Below are 19,531 nucleotides of genomic sequence, written 5' to 3' on the forward strand. Positions count from 1 at the left end.
GTGGGGACTAGTCCAGCATGCTATCTGACCGTAGTTACAGAGTGTGTTAAAGTTTGATCGAAAGAGGGGATATTTGTAAATCCCTTTAACTTCATCGTTGATGAAATGGTTGACAACAGGTAAATAATACCATTGTGGTTAATATGATTATTATGTGCAAAATATTTCAGTAACCCTAGCTGACTTGCTGCAAGTCCATACGCTCACTAAATTGCTGGAGATGTCTGTGTTGGAAATAAATGGATTTTTTTTAAAGAGCTTTTTATTATACTCACAGTGAAGACAAAAGTTATTTCTTATAATTTTCCTTATTACTCTGGTTGTCAGCGATCACACTGAATTAGCCTGGTTTGTGAATAGTTGCATTAAACTAATTGTAAATCTAATTGCACAGTTGCCAACAAAACAAGTATAATATAGTTGTTACCAGTGATGCCAGCCGCACACATTTACTTAAAACACACCTTCAACCTTTTCCACAGCAGAGATTTCATCTGGCAGGAAACGCACAGGTCCAGCTAATTTCTTTAACGGCAGCTCAGCTCCATTTAGGGGTCCCGGGAGCAGTTCCAGTGAGCCAATATTCATATTGCAAGACTCTGAGACTGACTCACCTAAATGAAATGCAGGTGTCATTAATGTTACAAACTACACTTGTGTTTTTTCCACTTTGGCATGTCAAAATGTTTGCACACTATTGACAATTGTCAGTGAGAAAATTGTATGCCCTTTTATGCTCGACAATCGATTTTTTCTTGACTGCCTTTGAATGTCAGCAAAAAATTATGAGAATAGAAACATGCTCTTTGTCTTGGATTCTGATGTGGTGGTACAAACTAAACTTAGTCGATGCTTTTAATTGAAAACTTGGAGGGAGTCTGACTATTGCATTGACTCTCTCTCTCTATCTCTGTTCTTCAACACTGACACAGGGTCAACAAGTGATCTCCCATCAACCCCAATTTAACACAGTTTTAAAAGAACACCAGACGAGCATTACAATAACCCTAGAAAAGCCCTGGCATCTGCTCGTCAGGGCATATCTCTGCTTTATTAACCACACTTTCTGTGAACCAAATTCTCTTGAATCACTAAATCTTATTTGCACCAGTTTGTATTTTCACTGATTCTGTGTCACAGTGTTCTTCTTTCATCAAATTGTGCGGCACATTCTTGTATGAATCCTAAGTTGTGTGTCAGGTTAGACAATGAGAACCTTTAATCAGAGACCATCGTTTGCTCGAAAGATATTTTCAGTACAAGTCTAGGTCCCGCAACCGCAAATCAAGTCCACAGTAATTACTTTGCTTCCTCCAGAGCAACAGTGGGAGGAAGAAAAAAGAAAAGGATGCGCTTTTCCAAAGATATGGCCATTTTGAGAATTATTGGCTAAGCCTGTCAAGCAACTGATAATTAAACCCTGAAGCGAAGCATTCAGTCCTTGCTTGGCTCAGCGTGAGGAATGACTTCATATGGTTTTAGACACAGACAAACACACGGCCTTTGTGAGAACAATTAGCTTTTAAACTTTAGAAAAGTTTATATGCCAGTCATGCTTACAGTCATAAATTGTCAGCCATTTTTCTTTTTCAGCTTTCCTCTGTCATGAAACATGATTTATCATGATGGCCTGGTAAAAAGAAGTGAACCAAAGATAGTATGAGGCATAAGAGTTTAAAATAATTATGGACATATGCTAAGATTATTGCTCCCTCAGGAGAAGTCATAAACAAACTCATTATAGAGTAAACTAATGATCTTTCACTGTCATCCTATGTTACACCCTCAGGTCAATTATATTTCCTTTCTCAGAGACTGTAATAAAAAGGCATCTTATAATTAGTCCATTCTGTCCCATAGTGTGATATTCAAACTAAATCTATCAAACTAAAACAGAAGTATTTATTCAGGTCATAACCCTATCTACATTCGATACCAGACCAATAGCATGATCTGAAACAGGCACTTCTGAGTATATGGTCCAAGCAGAAGTTGCATGGGTGGAGAGAAACAAGCACAATCTTTCATAACAATGTGCAGCGTAATGTTGTTTCCTTTGGATCGAAGTCACCAGATATGAAAGAGTGCTGTTGAGCAATTAATGAGGAGTGAGCTGGTACGAGTGGGCAGACTGTCTTTAGAGGGGTGGTATGCCATGAAATCTCTGTGTAAACTTCTTCTCGCTGTCGATGGAGTGCAGCATCCACTTTTTATAGATGTGTCATGGCTAGAAAGAGGTGATTCATTTGAGGCCTTTTTAGCGTCTTCATCTTGAGATTCACACTCGCACAGGTTTTTTGTTCAATCAAATGCATCAACATTTTACTTTTAAGATGGTACAAGAAGAAGGCCTTCTTAAGTTTGTATATTTGAAAGTTAGCACCATAAACATGAACAACTATTTCAACTATGATGGTCAAGTTGCTGTTAAGATATTCTCCTCTATCTTCTCCTAGCAGACTGAAGGCTTACTGGGAAACGTAATGTGAATGTGAATATGTGCACTGTCAGAGGGAACACATGCCATCTTGATTTGTCTGCAATATAATATTAAAGATATTTCTTCATTTCTACATGTGCTTTAGTTTTTTGTTACATTTTTTTCATAAACAGATTATTGTGCTGGCAACAAAAGAAACAGACCAACCTTGTGTGAGAAGACTTATCCTGCAAATAAAACCATTGATACATAGAAGCCATAATAGTTTGGATCACTTGAGTGCATATGTGCTTTGAACATCTGAACATGTTGAACATATATCCACACTAAATCTATTCAACTTGGGTTCAGCCAGCGATCAGGAAGGAATTTCTGCAGCTTTGAGCAGGCAGAAAGCAGGGACGCTCTGGTGTGAAGAGACATGCTAGATGGGGGCTTTATCAAATAGAGTAAAATAAACAGAGGGAGCCGTAGCAACACATTCTGCCAAAGCTACAACCCACAGGAATCCTGCAGGAAAATAATACTTACAATGTGATTTTTTTTTAATCCAACCCCAAACCCATTCTTAGGCTGCAGACTAAACCAAGACCCACTCAGTAAACCACTAAATTCACATTAGTGCATCACAATGCATCAAGAGACAAATTGCTCGTGCAGCTGGATTACAGACGACAGGCGATTGTGATCTGAAAGAGAGAAAGAAACGGTTGTAATCATGAATGAAACAGGTGCCAAAGCAAAAGATAAGAAATACTGTCAGAGATTAGAGATATAAAAACTATATTCTCGACTTCTGAGATACAGGGCAGTAGCCTATACAGCCTGAAACTGAACACATAAGGTGTTTTAAAAGAAAGGTTCATACCTGGTCTGAGCAGCCATGAGTAACGATGAAAACTTTGTCCATTTAAAAAAAAATATATGCAACAGGACAACAGAAAATAATAATTTATTGTGTCCTACAGAGTAGATGCTAAACACATAAACAAGCAGAATAAATGTGGTGAAGTTTGCATCAGATTCATGGTAAACTGTGCACGAATGAGCTTGTTTCTACCGAGGTACTTCAGAGGGTTTGGGCTCCTTTCGTCAGAATAGAGACTTACATCTGTCGACCAGATGAGCATAATATAAGACAGGACACAATGGATGATAAGGGCAGACAACTGTTTGATTGAGAAGGTTGAAAAGGACCCACACAAACCACCAAACGATGGTGTTTTCATGCTCAGGGTTGGCATTGTGTCAAAGACAGCACTCACAGGAAAGGTCCTCTGCAGTGTGGGATCACTGCCAAACCATTTTCATCGCTAATGACTGTACATTAGAACTATTTTCCAAAGAATACATTTTTTTAATTGTGTGTGTGCTGATGAATTGTTTTCCTTTCCAAGAAATCACCTTTATAGGCCCTACAGGCTTTAACATGCACTATATCGGAGGCTTTCAGTGAGAGGCCCTTTCATTGTCATTGGCAAGATATGAAGAGCAGTAAATCATTTAAGGCCTCCACTGAAAGTCTCAAGGGCCAATTGAACACATGGAGCCCCCCCCCCCCCCACAGAGTCAAGGTATTTAGTCTTTAGCAATAGGCTCGAGCTGTGACCGTACTAAACAAATCATGTGTTTTATCATTAAGCCCTGACTGAGAACAGACATGATGATATAACCCATACCAGAGTGTCACAAAACACCCATCAAAGGACTTACAGATATTGACATAAGAACATGTACATAACAATTGCCTTAATTATGATTCCTTTAGCCCCATGACTCACTTTAAGTTATGTGCACATTTTGAGCATTTCTCAATAGCTGTAATTACGTTACTGCGATTATAATAAGTTGTATATGAAAAACATAAGTATCAAGCCAACACGATTTGGACGATTCAATGTTCTTGCCAGTGACTTGTAAGTACAGCCACCGGCTTAATGTCCTTGTGCTGTAACCATGGCAATAACAATTGCCTGGGCTGTCTTACACAAATAGATCCTTTAGACTCTAAAGGATCTATTTGTGTAAGACAGCCCAGGCAATAAAGTTTAGAGTTTATGTGGAGTATCCAGATTCTGCTCTATCCATAACACAACATTCACTAACACTTTCAGGTCCTTCACAGGTGCTGTAATTGCTCTAGCTGATCGGCCCTCAGGTGGACAGAGTTTGAAATAACACAGGATGTTTCCTTTATGGACCGATAAGAATGATAACAAGATAAGTTTAGTCTCCCTATCCGGTGCAACATTACAGCAAAACAGGGGAGTGAGGGAGATGTTATTGTGCATGCAAACACAAAGAAGTTTAAACAGGCAACATAAGTGAAAACACATGTGTGAGTGGACTATGGATGCCAAGAGGCTTCAATCTCATAACTAAAACTAGAGCGTAGTTAAGTGTATTTCCATATAACATAATAGTTTAACAAGCAGTGTCAACAGAAATTCTCGAGGATTTCACTTCCGCTCAAGCCTAATATAAATATATGACGCTTTATTGAAAGGTCAAGATAGAAAGGTCAGGTCAAGGCCACACGCTTCACATTTAGCATTTTAGAGCAAGATTACCGAATAACAGCAATCCCCAGAGGCCTCAGTGAAATATCTGCCAATCTTTATGAGGTTAGTTTAAAAATTACAAACCTATTTCTATATATTGTATGCAAGGCCAACTCTGACTTACTTATTGCTTGTCTCAGTTTCTCAATGGCATCACTGTGTGTACTGCTGCTTATAATGTTGCAAGATCGACATCTAGTGGTTTGGCTTGACCAGTACAGACGGAAAACAGCAACGATCGCTTCATTCAAATCTCATCTTTATATTTTAATATTGAGTAAAGGCAGAGACTTCAATCTACTATTCCAAGGGCTGTGGCTCGGCAAGTTCTATAAATGTCCCAATGCGGTTTTATATCAAACAGACAACAATATAATTTTATATATGTTGTTAATCCAAATTAGATTGGAAACTAATTGAGATATTACAAGGATAAAGTCATGTGCCAGATGTGTTGTCTTAATTTACACACAAAAGGCAGCAGCTCAATGAGATAAATATCTTTAATTTGACTGTTATGGGAAATGGAAATCCTTTGCACCATGTAATATTAGTTTTAGATATAATTAACCCAAATGTATTTATGCTAATGTTATAAATGTATTCATGAAAACCTCAAACTGCTGAAAATAACCCTTACTTTCAAATAAATTTAGATCAGAGTGAAGCTGGGATGAAAGATATTTTACTCAGATAATGTCAGCAGTCTCGGGAGCAGATGGGTCTGGACCAGAGCAGAGCGAACACAACAGATGACAGACGGTGGTCCCTGGAACCAGCCTCTTGCATACGACAGCCGGACTTGCTGGTCCGAGCTGGTTTATCCTGCGAGATAATTTCCTCTGCCACAAACAAGAGAAGGTTACTATGCTTTGTGTCATTTATGTGTGTTTAAAGACAACCATTAGGTACATAGTAATAGATGCCTTAGATACTATTTGCCAAAATCAAAACACTGTTATGACCCAAACAATTACACAGCAATAGTCCAGGGTTTCAGTGAGGCAAGACACTCACCCTATCACACAATTATAGTTTATATAAACCAACTACACAACTAGTTTGAATGATAGGAATTGTCAGAAGTATGAGATTCAGTAGTTATTTATTCAGAATTATATCACTGTATGCACACAGTTTGATCTGCATTGGAATAACATGCTAATACATACATATACACATGCATATATACACATACATAAACCTATTTATAATGTACACGACTGTTTCCTCACCAAGTTTACTTGCAGTGAGTCATGTCAGACCCCACTTACTGCAGTTTGCAGCCGAGTGGCCCGGCGTAGACAAGCACTTCCCACAGCAGGCGGATGAACCACCGGAAACAACCTACCATGCCTCCCCAGCGCGTGGACCTTATCTGACTGACTCGGTATCTGGACCAATCGTGTGCTCACTTCCCGTTTCTCGACGACCAATCATTTAGCCAGTATTCGTACACATAATTTACGGCGCAACCAGGGTAGGTTGAGCCGACTGAGGTCCATAGAAATTTGACAGCTTCACAGGTGAGACAACCGTCCAGAGACTGCTTCACTTTACATTTCAGTTTTTCCCCCGGAGCACTATTCACTGTGAGCCTGGGGTTGCTACAGTCAAAAAACAACCATTCGAAGTCAACCCATTCCGGCAGCATGAGTAAAAAGAAAAAGGACTGGAAGACTGAGAAAGGTAGGCTTGTTTTGGAGAGAATGAGGCTATCACCATCTCAATGGCAGACAGCATGCATTCATCCACGCCATACGATTGACAGCCGCTCTGTCCTCCCCGCAATGCTGTGACAGCAGGCACTTTACTCTCTGGACTCCTCGGTAATCCCACGCGCGGGCTGTACAGATGTTATGATGTTTCGCCTCTGTTGAGCTTCCGTAATGCATGTTTGACATTCACAACACCACTATTCACATAGTGCCCCTTGCATGCTCATTAGCCTCCGTTTATGCTTCTCGCGGTTTATTCTGTTGGCGAGCCCTAGTGTACCTGTCCGAGGACCCCCTAATTATCAAATCCTGTCTTTCCACCTGTGTGATACACCAACATTGTCTCCCCGAGTTGCAACCAACCAACAACGCTGCTACATATCCCGTCAGCCGAAAAGCAGACCCGCCGTAGTAAAACAAAGGAACGGAGTGCCTAATAGTTTACAACGTGGTTATTCACAACGACTTAGAGGGCAACAACGACGCGATCTCTCGGTCTCAAACGCGCTGTGAAAGTTGCGAATGACGCGAGGTAAGAAACTTATCTATTTGGCTGTCAAGCGCGTTCAGACCAGACACATGTACGTAGGCTACAGGCTCGACCTGTTGTGCTCAAACGGGGGCCGAGAAAGATATGCTAACCATGGCTATATTACAAGTTTTTGATTTCATGGTAGACGTTGTCGCTTGTACGGCTCAGGTAAAGCACAGGTGTACCCAATCACGTTAATTAGTGGCTCCATTTCATTCATCTACTTAATAAGCGTGCACAATACAAGGTCCATGAAGCTGCTAAACACCAAATAGAATGGAGCCATCATTAATAATATTAATTACACCTGCTCTCTTCCTGCCATGTAATGCCAAGGTGTGTACAGCTGTATGGGATTTTACTGTATTTCTGTTCATATCACATTGGAAGACTTCCAGCCCTGGCCTCTGTTCAGAATGGATGTGACCTCAATAACTGAAAGAAGAAGAATACTTTGTAATCATCGCTGATATTGTTGGGGAGTTCATTATTGGGATTTTACAGTCTCTACTTTTTCCTATAAAAGTACTGCAGTTCAGTAAGTGTCCACCTTCAAGCCTGTCATTGACTTGTGCATACTTTTTCCTGAATGTATGGTAAAGTCTTTACAATGGTCATTTAAATTCTCGGAGCAATGGTAATAATTAATCTTGGCCAGACATTTCCAGTTCGAGCAGGTAGTAGCATGGAGTGAACATCAAAGCAAATCAGATTTTGTATTCTGAGCATACACTGTCTAGCTCAAATTGCGTGAAGAGGAGATCAAGGCAAGTAAAAATGTGAAAGAAATTCAGAAACGTAAGAGATTTATTGTGATTCTTTTCAAAAATAGTGTTTTCACTTAGAGCTACGCTATTGGCTGTGTGAAATGTTGTACCAAGATAGAGTATTGTAAATCGTGTTGGTAAAATCAACCATATTTTAAATTGGGCAAACACGTGCTAGACATAAACTTTCGTTAACAAAAGGCACTAATTAAGGAAACATGAAACGGGAATATTAATGGTATTAAAAGACATCACAACATGAGATCTAATTTTACAGGCAGTCACATCTCCTTGTGTTTTATTATCACAACAATCATATGGCAATAAGTATCAACTCCAGTAATGCAATCGTGTTTCTCATATTATTAATATTAATAAAGCTAATTTTGATCCCATCCTATTCTTATGGCATCTAAACTAAGCTTTGAGTTTCTTCAACGACTACAAGTTCTGCAGTGACAAAGCTCTTTAGTGTGGACCAGAGAGCTTTGCTGTGTACCACCTCAGAACTGCCTTTTTATTCATCCATGTAGAATAAAAGCAGCATTGGGAATGACAGGAGTGGGAGAGAGGGAGAGAAAACGCATTACAGCAACAGGGGGATAGAAGGAATATCCCCCACTGCGGAAATACCTTTTTAATTGTAGCCTGACCTACTGTAGGATGTTGCCAAAGGATGATTTAAGGATCCTTGTGTGTCTTATCAAAATATAGTCCCCCTCAACATTTTAGGCTTTCATTTCAGGCCAGTCTCATAAAAGTTCCCATTATGTTGGGTATTATTTTAAGCAAAGCAACAAACCCTCAACCTCAACATTGTGTTGTAAAGAGCCTATTATAGTAAAAATCAGGATGCTTTTGTGTCGTGTCATATCACATCCAGTTTTAGCTTAAACGGTTTTAAAGAGGCAATGTATTAATTGACCAAAGTACACACACTGTTTGCACTGGGGTATTTATTTGGCAGATATTTTACAGTAAAGCGCACAATTAGGATGAAGCTTGTTTTTCAGAACAGCCCAGTGTTTTCTGGAGGGAGAGTAGCAACTTGTGGCTATTTTACAGTCATTGAGATGAACATGAGAACACAAGCGGTGAGGACCCAAGAGTGATACCACAGTACTAAAGTTCAGCAGAAGCAGCTGTGTGATCTTTCTAATGTCAGCCCGTCATTTTTAAATTTGTTGTAAAACCCACAAACAAATAACAAGAAGCTTGGGTAACTAGTAACTTATGTCTTTTCGAAAAGGTAGTGCATTTCTCTACTTTGAGTACACTTTTTACAAAACTCTTCTCTTTACCACCATGCAGCTATGGAACGACGATTAATCTCCCGCTCGCATCCAAAATACTCTAATGCAACCAAAACATTTGATCTCAGAATTAACCCTTGTACCAGAACAGGTAGCGGGACAATATACATTTCTACTTACTTTTGTAGTACCTTTTTTGTTGTATGTCCAATTAGGAATTAATGCATTTTTTTTAAAGGAAAAAAAAGTACAATGTGAATTAATTTAAAAGACGTGGTCATTGAATGCATTTGAAGTTGAAGATATGAAACGATATTTAAAGTTTATTCCTCATTGATTGCTTTACTATGTAAATAGCTTTATCACTCAGTATTGAGAATAATAATAACAGTAATAACAACAATCTCCCAACATTTCTTCCAACATTTCTTTAAAATATCTCATAGATTTGTAAATACAGGTGTCTACCAAATGGTCGAGATTTCACTTCATGGTAGAAGTAGTTAAATATATACAAATACCAAAACAATAGAATTAATCAAATACAATGCTAACCTATGGCAGTAATAAACAGCATACATGTTCGAAACACTTCACACTTCTGATGTTTGGTGATATGCAATCTTGTTTTTCATTCAAACAAAGGGAACACTGCAAAACACAGATAAACATTGCATTTATAACATTTTAGACTCAACACGCCTCAACTATCCACTTTATTTCTCATGATATGCTACAAAGCATTGCTGGTTTGCATTCAAACACAGGACAACGTTGCACTTCTGCCATTTCCATCTCGATACACCCTTTGGACACTGGTTGCACCTCCCACGATTGTCACAGTGTAGGGGCCAATGTCCACAGTTACCATAATGCATATCACTCTATCATCCATTGAATCAAAAGAAGTATCCCCAGTCTCTTCTGCTTGTGTGGGATGATAATCAGGATCCTCAATGTGGTCATCGTCATCACTTAGATCACCATCTGGAGAATATATTTCATCAAATATTTTATAGAATACCATTTTATATATATATATATATATATATATATATATATATATATATATATCTTAACAGCAATGAATATTTATTAGGGCTGTGAAACGATTAACATTTTTAATCGGGTTAATCACAGGTTTTTGTGGATTAATCATGATTAATCACATATTACCGATATTCTCGGTATATTTTGTGAGAACATAGAGATTTATGACAAAAGACGGATATATACATTTATACATTCTTCTATACAATGGTGCTGCAACTCAGCAGTTATTTAGCAGTTTTCTTCCATATGGAACATTAATACATCTTCATCCTAAATAGAATGTTTAACCCTCCTGTTACCTTCGGGTCAATTTGACCCCATTCAATGTTTAATGTCGGTGTTTGGGGTCAATTTTTGACCCCAGGCTGTTTTCACTGTGTCAAACAAATAGAAATATCAACTTTTTATTTATTTAAAGGGCTATTTAGGTAGTCAACAAACAAACATAAAGTACCTAACACAAACTTGGGAAGCAATATTAATTCTAATAATTTTCTTCTAGGTTTTAATTGCTGGGGTTAAATTGACCCGAGGGTAAAATATGTTAGTAAATGTAAAGGTAACAGGAGGGTTAAACAGAACATTTTTTTCTCTTGTTTGTCAACCATTAACTCCACCATGATACAATCTGTGTGTTCATCCCAGCGGTAGAACTCTCACCTCTACGCTAACGGTGTTGTTGTTGTTAGTGACTAGCGCTGTTGCTAGCCTCAGAACTCAAATAATGAGTTCAGGAGTCAGTCTAGGGATGCTAGTCACCACTCACGCGCGTCTGGTCTGCTCTCTTAGTCTGCTCTAAGTCGTAGCCCCCAGGCGGCCGCCCTGTGGCGTGGTGTCGATCTGTTTCTGATCTGTCTGTACTTCCTCTTCTTGGCCTTCACTCCTCAGTCTTGAACTCTCAGTCTGTTCAATTCCGCCCGTTTCCCTCGATGTTTTTCGTGCGTCTCGTGTAGTAGCGGCTCCACTGTTGTTATCTGCGGTTCGCTCGTACCGCCTCCATGATCGGCCACTGGAAAAAAAAAAAAAAAAAAATAAAACTGTTTTTTCGTAAAAAGTTTATGTCCAAAAGTGTGCTGCGGTGTTTTCCAGCGGCTGCCGCGACGGCGCGACTGCCGCCATCTAGTCTTCCTCTAGCAGCTGCTGAGGCAAACCGACTGTGGGTTTTCTTCATGAACTGGGCCGTGATGAAAGGGACGGCGGGGACACCGCTGCAAAGCTGAAACCTCACCGGCCCGGACACGGACAGGTGGACAGATTGACAAGTGACTTTTTTTGCTCGGTCGATGCGCGCCAGCGGAGCTCTGTGGCGCGAGGCGGAGATCGATAAGTGTTAACGCAACGAAGAGACAGAAATGACATACTGCTGTGGAGATACGATCAACAACAGACGTTTAGTTTAATAAAAGAACAAAGACGTGCTATAGAGAACATGTCAGGGGCGGGCCAATCTTTTAATGTCATGCGATCTACCGACACTACGCGCGATCGACTGGCAGGTCGCGATCGACGTGTTGAGACCCTGATCTACAGGAAGTAAAAGTCGTAACAAGGTTTCCGTAGGTGAACCTGCGGAAGGATCATTACCGATGAACAGACCGTCTGCATGAGAGCGGACAGAGTTCAGATTGAAGTGGTGTATTGGAAGCTCATTTTGCAAGTGACTTTTTTTTCGTCCCGACGACCAACAACAGACGGATTGGAAGCTCATTCTGCGCATGCGTTAAATGCGTAAAAAAAAAAAAACTAGTTAAACCTGTAATTGAATTAACTGAGTTAACGCGTTATTTTTCACAGCACTAATATTTATATCTATTGTTTTTCCATTAGAAAAATTACATTTATTAGCTTAGAATGACTACATTTACCAGAATATGACAAATCAACCGTTCGGTAACAACTATCTTTTTTGACAGGAATCATGCTTATGAAATTTTCTTTGCATATATAAGATGAAATAACATATAATGTATCATATCTACAAAAATGAATAATCAGATGTATTTTATTTCATTAATTGATCTCTAAATTCCCCGTAGGTGTGAATGTGAGCGTGAGTGGTTGTCTGTCTCTATGTGTGCCCTGGATGGACTGGCGACCTGTCCAGGGTGAATACTGCCTTCGCCCTATGTCAGCTAGGATCGGCTCCAGCGCCTCTCGACCCTAATGAGGATAAACAGGATGGATAATGGAATTTTATTTCATGCAAATACTGTCTTGTTTTTACATGAGCTTAACTTAGCTAACTTTATTATGGAGTTCCAATTCAACCGTTTGGTAGAGCACATTTTTAGGAAATTATTTTACCCTTATTAGTTGTTGTTTTTGTATCAAGTTACATAATTCTGTTCAGTAAGACCTCAAGTGCTGTAATATGTTGAATACATTTACTTACCTTTTGATATTTTCACCAAATGGTGTCCACATGTCTGGAGGAAAATTTGGCTTGATAACTTCCTGTGAAGAGGCTAGTTGAGAAGGCATATTTCTTAAAGACACAGTGACATCCAGTAGATTTTTTTACAACGAGGTACCTCAACCAAGTAGTAGAGATAGCTCAATCAGTTTAAGTTAAGATCAATACATTTTTTTAATGAGATATAGTGACTTAAAATGTGCTCTACCAAAATGAAGAGCAGGCAGTTAAAGGGTTAAAAAAATGATTGTAAATTCAGTTAGTTATGTTACAGTAAGTTTCTTCATGTACAGTAGATGCATCACAGATACTTTTTCTCATTTAAGTTCTTTAGCAAACTGGGTCATTTTTTACACGTCAGCCAACACATTTGTACAAGTACAATTATTTATTGTCCGATACCTCAAGTTCACCTAAGTGAAGCCAATGAGATCTTAAAACATGCATTCTCTCTTCTGACAAGCAGGGGGCGACCTCTCCGCTTCCAAAAATAAGTCGGCTTCTATCAAAGTTTATGAGAAGATTATGCATTTTCTCACTTGATTTATTACCGTAGTCAATTTTGTAAAATTGAGTTTATGTGATCAATTGCTAGTTTCAAGTCTTTTTTTATACAGTGTGATGTTCATTTAGTACATTGTGGTCCCATTTAGAGTAAAATAGACCATAAAGAAAATAATGCTTTAAGGCGGGCTGACTGTGGGTGACAGGTGCTGCCGCTAACAGAGACGTATCTGGCATCTCTATTACACTCCTCCACATTCCAAATATGGTAACTTCATCGGTTGCAAAAAAAGCCAAGATGGCGATGGCCCTATTCTAAGATGATAAAGGCCAAATCGTGGGACTCAAGACAGCAGTCCACAAAACAATTGGTGACATCATGATGACTTTGTTCTCTTCTTATCTACAGTCTATGGCCTTAGCCTTTCCAGTGAGCCCTCATACACAATACCAGGGCCGTGGTCCAGCTAAATGGAACAGTTCCATAATTATTGTGATAAAAAACACCTGTGTTTACCCTGCAATGTTCATGTAAAAACGGCTGCTGTGAAAAGGGCCTAATGTTTATAAAGTCTCATACGACTTACTTCAGGGGCAGAGCAGCACAGAGCGTAAGCAATGTAGGACAAACAATTCACAGTGCAATGACGCTCAGGCAACATTGTTGCAGGTTGTAGTGGTTCTCATCTGAGAGCTCCTTTCAGCCAGTTTCACTAATTATCAGCCTCACAACCACAGAAAAGAGTAATGAGTGAAATCAGACGGTGGTCAGGTGTCTGATTTGAACACAAGCCTGCATTGTTCTGGTTTTCCATGACACATGGCTGAGAACCTCTGATGTTTGGAGTGGTGTGGACAGCATACTTCTTTTCAAACATCTTGGATGGCAGCTACACTACTTAAGTGTGTTTGAATTAGACCCTACAAGCTCATGGGGTGCTCTTCCGTTGCTGATGCTGCACTTTGACCGTGCAATCCAAAACGGGATATTAATGGATAACGAGATCACATTCTTAATTATCACTTTATTAAGGATCCCCATTTGTCATGGTGACACTTTAGAGAGCCATGGAGGTGTGGAGCTGAAGCTCCCAGGAGTGGGACATGACTGATGATGGTGATCATGATGACGATAATGATTATAAAGGCATTACCAGGTGAGCGGTGGAGGAGGAGTCTGGTCAGAGGCCAACCTCAGTTGGTGCAGGACCAGATATTGTCTAATATCTTCAACTATGGGTAGACACCGGAAGGCAGTTTGTAAGGACATTGATAACATAATTAATGCAAAGACATAAGTGAGTTTGTGTCTCTCACTGGAAATCAATGTTTAATTTGCTATTGGTGGTCTATATCAAGACCACATCTATATCCCTCTTTTTCTCTGTTGTTCTTCATGTTTAATGTATGGTGTCTTTCCTCCACAGAGAGACTTCTGCGTCTTGATCGGGAGGAGAGACGCAAGGAGTATCGCCGTCAATATTTTGTATCTTTGGACATGATCTCAACCTGGGGAGAGGAAAATAGACGTAAGAGAAACTTATCAGCGACACCCTACTTAAGACATCCAGCAACAATAAGCCCACACTTAATGGCACTGTTTACACAGCGCAATTAAGTTATTGCGCAATAATGCTGCTGGCTACATCAGCTTTTAGGTGGATTATCTAATGTTAGTCAAACAATAAAACAATCTGACATGTCTTTTTGTTCACCAAGATTTCTTGCAGAACATAGCCTAAACCTTTTTAATCTGAAGTTGAATTAAAGGTTAGTGCAATTAAAGGGTATGAATAAAAAACTGTAACAAAAATTAAGGAAAACTTGAAAATCTGTTAATGCTCAAACAAATTAAGTCACAAACCACTTGTCTCTCAAATGGAGTTACGAGTACCCCAAGCGGTACTTTGAAGTACTGCAGGGGTATTTGATATTTCTTTTAAATATTCAAAGATATCACTCATGTACACCAGTAATTTCTAATATGATGTTATGTTAATTGTTAACTGACGCAAACTGGCAACTGGCAAAAAAATGAATCTGGTTCATAGTTTCGTTTATTTAGTGTGAAGCCAGTTTTCTGAATGAATAACAGAAATTGAGAACAGAGCTAAAAGAAAACTGTCATGAACATTTGAAATGTAGCATTTAAGTATTTTTATATTATACGGTTGTTGCTTAGTAAATCAGACTCTGCTGGTGCGCCCTATCATAGGCCTATAATGACCTGGCAAAAAATATGTCAAATGGGGTATATTATTAAAGAGAAAGTGTGACAATCACTGCGTTAGTTTAGTGCTTAAGTTTCAAAAGTACTTACATTATTCTTGCATTAGTCATAATAATACTTATTAATCATATGTCGTCAAGTTAATACCATGTTTTTAATAACATGCTTTAATAGAAGTAAATTAATTAATGCATACATAAAGATAAGGTAAAGGTGAAGATAGCATACACTTTATTGAATAAGAGGGGAAACTTGTCTTGGTCACAGTTACAGTCTGTTGCTTAAAAAAAATCTCATGAAACCATCTTAAAAGACATATGACATTGACAAGACATTCACTTAAAAAATAACCTGTGTTTGGTGATTTGCACACATCTGCCGTGGTATTTTTCTCTGCATTGCATTATGCACTGATGTATTCTTACAAACCACTACGAACCACTACGAAACTCAACGGCTGATTCACAGCTCCCTTGTTATTAATATTACTTTGCTCAACTCTTAAATGTATACTCACAATTACTCACAATTATAATGCCTTAACTTGCCTTGGTTGTTATCCACAGAATATATCAGTTCATAGAATTTACCACACATTGCATCACACAATTTTAAGTTTTTACAATTTAGAAATTAGAGTATGCTAATTCTGATTTCAAAAAATCACGTCAAACACTATTTAGAGTAATTATTACAGTATATTCCACTTCATCGTGTTTTTAATGAATTTCTGTGAAGTGAAAACAGCAATATTGAATGAATTGAGTGTGTTCTCCATCAACATCACATTTAACTGAATATGTTGTCTTTTCAAGTACATTTGAGTATGATTCATGAATCTGCTTTGTGTTTATATAAAGGAACACATTATGTTTTGGATTTATCGAGAGACATCTCAACAGATGTGTTTTGAATGAGTGCAAGGAGTTGAATTCTTTATTTGTGTGTATTATTTCAGCCAATGACAAAGAGGAAGGGGATGAGCTGACAGGCGGAGGAGGGCTGAGTGAGAAAGTATCTCTCTACAAAGGAGATATTACGCTCTTGGAGGTGGACGCCATCGTGAATGCCGGTAAGGATCTGCCCTTTGACCCTTCAGAGCTGTTGGATAGTGTTTGCTGCTGGAAGGGACCACTGCTATTACATTTTCCTCGGCTGCCCTCTACTGTTAAGACTCAGAAAGTGCTGGCTCTCGGTGCATTGCATAAGTGATGAGTGCAATTGAGGCGAATGTTAAGTTGAACATTTGCTCTCCGTGATCTGACCTCCCATATGCTGCACCACAGGGACTAGATGCAGATGTTGATCTGCACTTCACACATTTCATTTATTTACACTACACACATACACACACATTTCATTTTCATTTACACTACACACATACACACACTTTGCATTTTGCACACTCTGTCTATATTTAATATTTTTATATTTAATTTAATTTGACACTGCAGTCATTAGTATTGCATTTGTGTATACATATATGTTGTGTATATATAATACATATATATTTTGTATTTTACTTTGTATACTTTGCACAGTCATTGTATTATATTTGTTTGTGTGTGTCAGCGTTAACGCGTTAATCTATGCGATTAATTTGGCCGCGTTAACGCACTAAAATATTTTAACGCAATTAACGCAACTTTGTTTACTTCCGGTGTGCCTTGAAGTTTTTACACTCCTCTGAGTGTCAAACCGCGGCAGTACGGTTTAACTGTTTGCGTTATTAAAAAAATTATTTCTCCGCGGAAATAAGGAGCAGAAATCAGTTTAAACTCGTGGATGAATCAGTCGGGTTTCCTCCTGCTCCTCCTTCCTCCCGTCTCCCCCTCTGATACACAGAGGAACGGAGGGGCGACGTGTCGGGTGACGCGCCGCGGAAATAACTCGTCACACGAAACCTTCAACGTGATTTGTCAATCCGTTTGTCTGTCAACATTTTGTGAAAAAAACAACCAATGAACACTCAGTAAATCACAAAGGACCTCCCATCTCACAGGTTAGGCTCATTAGCAACCTGTCAGTCAGAGAACCAGAGAACACGGCGCGAGGACAATGAGGCTCAATATATAGAGATGAGATTGTTCTGGAATGTTTGATGTATAACACGTGGGCATGTGTCACATGAAAACGCCTTTAAAAGGTGAATTTACATTTTTTTGTAAAATGGAGAACATGCCCCCAGCCTCCAGAGGGTTAACGTGACATATGTGAATGTCAGTCAGTTACCAAGGCCACTGGTTCTGCTGCTGTTCAATGTTAAAGATGACAGGACCAATGGGGTCTCAATATACTTCTTTTTTTTACTAATCTGGATGTTTCACTGAAGAAACAATTTATCATCCACAATATTAAATACCTCGCTGGCACTTTATAGGTCGGAGCCTCTTTGAAAACACAGCTCTGTGTGAAGTTTTGTCTTTAAAAAGAAGAAAAAAAACTTTTAATCGCGATTAATCGCGATTAATGAATTTCAAAATGTGCGATGAATTAGTTAATTTTTTTCATCGATTGACAGCCCTAATATATATATATACATATATGTTTCATTTTATATACATATATATATATACTTCATTTTGTATTTTATATTTTACTTGTATACATCTATATCTTTCATCCCTGTTTTTTATATTTTATATTTTATTCTCGTGTGTTTAGTTTATTGGTGCTGCTACTGTGACGACAAATTTCCCCTTGGGGATTAATAAAGTATCTATCTATCTATCTAGATTACATTCTGACCTTTTCTTACTGAACTTCTAGTTACAGTTACAGCTCTTAATCCTACCTTGTGCCTGTGAAACACAAAGTTATTGACTGAATTCATTCTGATTTGAGAAATTGTAATAATCTCATTTGTTCCGAGTGTGTCATTTGTGCTGTAAGGATTAGCGGTGCCATATCCATTGCTTGAGTGATGTAAAGAGGTTTTATTAAAAGAGAGCATCAGGAAGAGTTAGAAGCAAAAATCTTTGAAGAATAAATATCTGGTGTTATGTAATGTTCTGCAGTCTGCTCACAACCTACACATAGTCATAGGTGCTAAAAGATTGCTTTGCCTAACGACCCATTTTGCAGCTGTAGACTTGATATTCCCACCCCATAGCTGCATAACGGCAGTACATTCAACGCGGTCTACTTTGGCTTTCTGCAGTTGTTTCATAACTTTTCCTTCCTCATTTGTTTTTTGCAAACACGCACATACACGCATTACAGTCCACTGAGCAATGTGCATCTCGTGTGAAATTAATACTCTTTAATTTATGCATCTAGTAATCTTATTATTTATAAGATTAATAGATGTGATAAACAGACTGATCTGTGAGATAAGCCGAATAAATGTATTATGTTATGTAAATACCCATCCTGATTCTGAATTATTGTCAGCATCATCTCAATGAAAAGTATGAGGTTGTGTACACAAACACCTGACACACACCTAAATGTCATGTCAATTTTCTTGCTTTGTCAACATTTTGACCTTTTACAAATGTAACCCTTGTAGCTGATATTATACTGTTCAAGCAGCTTGTTTGCACTGTTTTTACTTTATAACTGCGACATGTCTGTATTGCATTACCGTGTGCTATTGATACAGGTGTTATAGTATAGACTATTTTGATTGCACTTTTATCCCATTTTTTCTCAATCTATGTGCTTGGCAGTTAGTAAACAAACTCAGGTTAAGATGAGCAGGGTTTTCATTAAGTGACTAGATCAATACGCTGTATGAGAATGACAATGAGGTGCAGGAGAGAGCATTGCATCTTTTCTGTTTTAAACTGTTGAATACTTTTGTAGCCAAGGCAGGCCGTTTACTTCAGCAGTTAATGCTGCCAGATGTCCAGACTCTGATTGAGCTGCACGTTGGCCAGGGGATAATTCATTCTGGTTAGCAGGCTGTCAGAGGGTCTGAAAGGTTGAAGGAATTGCTGAAGCCTTTTATAATTTCCAGAATGTCTCAGCAGTTGGCCCACTGCTGCTCTATTCATAGTGCAGGACCAGTTGTCTTTGTACAGGTGGTTGGACTGATAAGAGCACACGGCATAGCGGT

At 38.7% G+C, this 19,531-nt stretch overlaps 1 protein-coding gene across 2 annotated transcripts in view; it reads left to right on the forward strand.

Annotated features, from left to right (window-relative positions):
• The first annotated feature begins 6,491 nt into the window (after nucleotides 1-6,491).
• The window catches only part of macrod2 (mono-ADP ribosylhydrolase 2), a 431,365-nt gene continuing 418,325 nt past the window's right edge, over nucleotides 6,492-19,531 (forward strand). For both annotated transcript variants that reach the window (XM_056435476.1, XM_056435477.1), the window contains exons 1-3: nucleotides 6,492-6,690; nucleotides 14,669-14,770; nucleotides 16,430-16,543. In XM_056435476.1, the coding sequence (XP_056291451.1) occupies nucleotides 6,654-6,690; nucleotides 14,669-14,770; nucleotides 16,430-16,543 (253 nt within the window). In that variant the 5' untranslated portion in view covers nucleotides 6,492-6,653. The remainder of the gene's footprint in view (nucleotides 6,691-14,668; nucleotides 14,771-16,429; nucleotides 16,544-19,531) is intronic.

This window comes from Pseudoliparis swirei, chromosome 17 (genome assembly GCF_029220125.1).
Source record: "Pseudoliparis swirei isolate HS2019 ecotype Mariana Trench chromosome 17, NWPU_hadal_v1, whole genome shotgun sequence".
Lineage (NCBI taxonomy): Eukaryota > Metazoa > Chordata > Actinopteri > Perciformes > Liparidae > Pseudoliparis > Pseudoliparis swirei.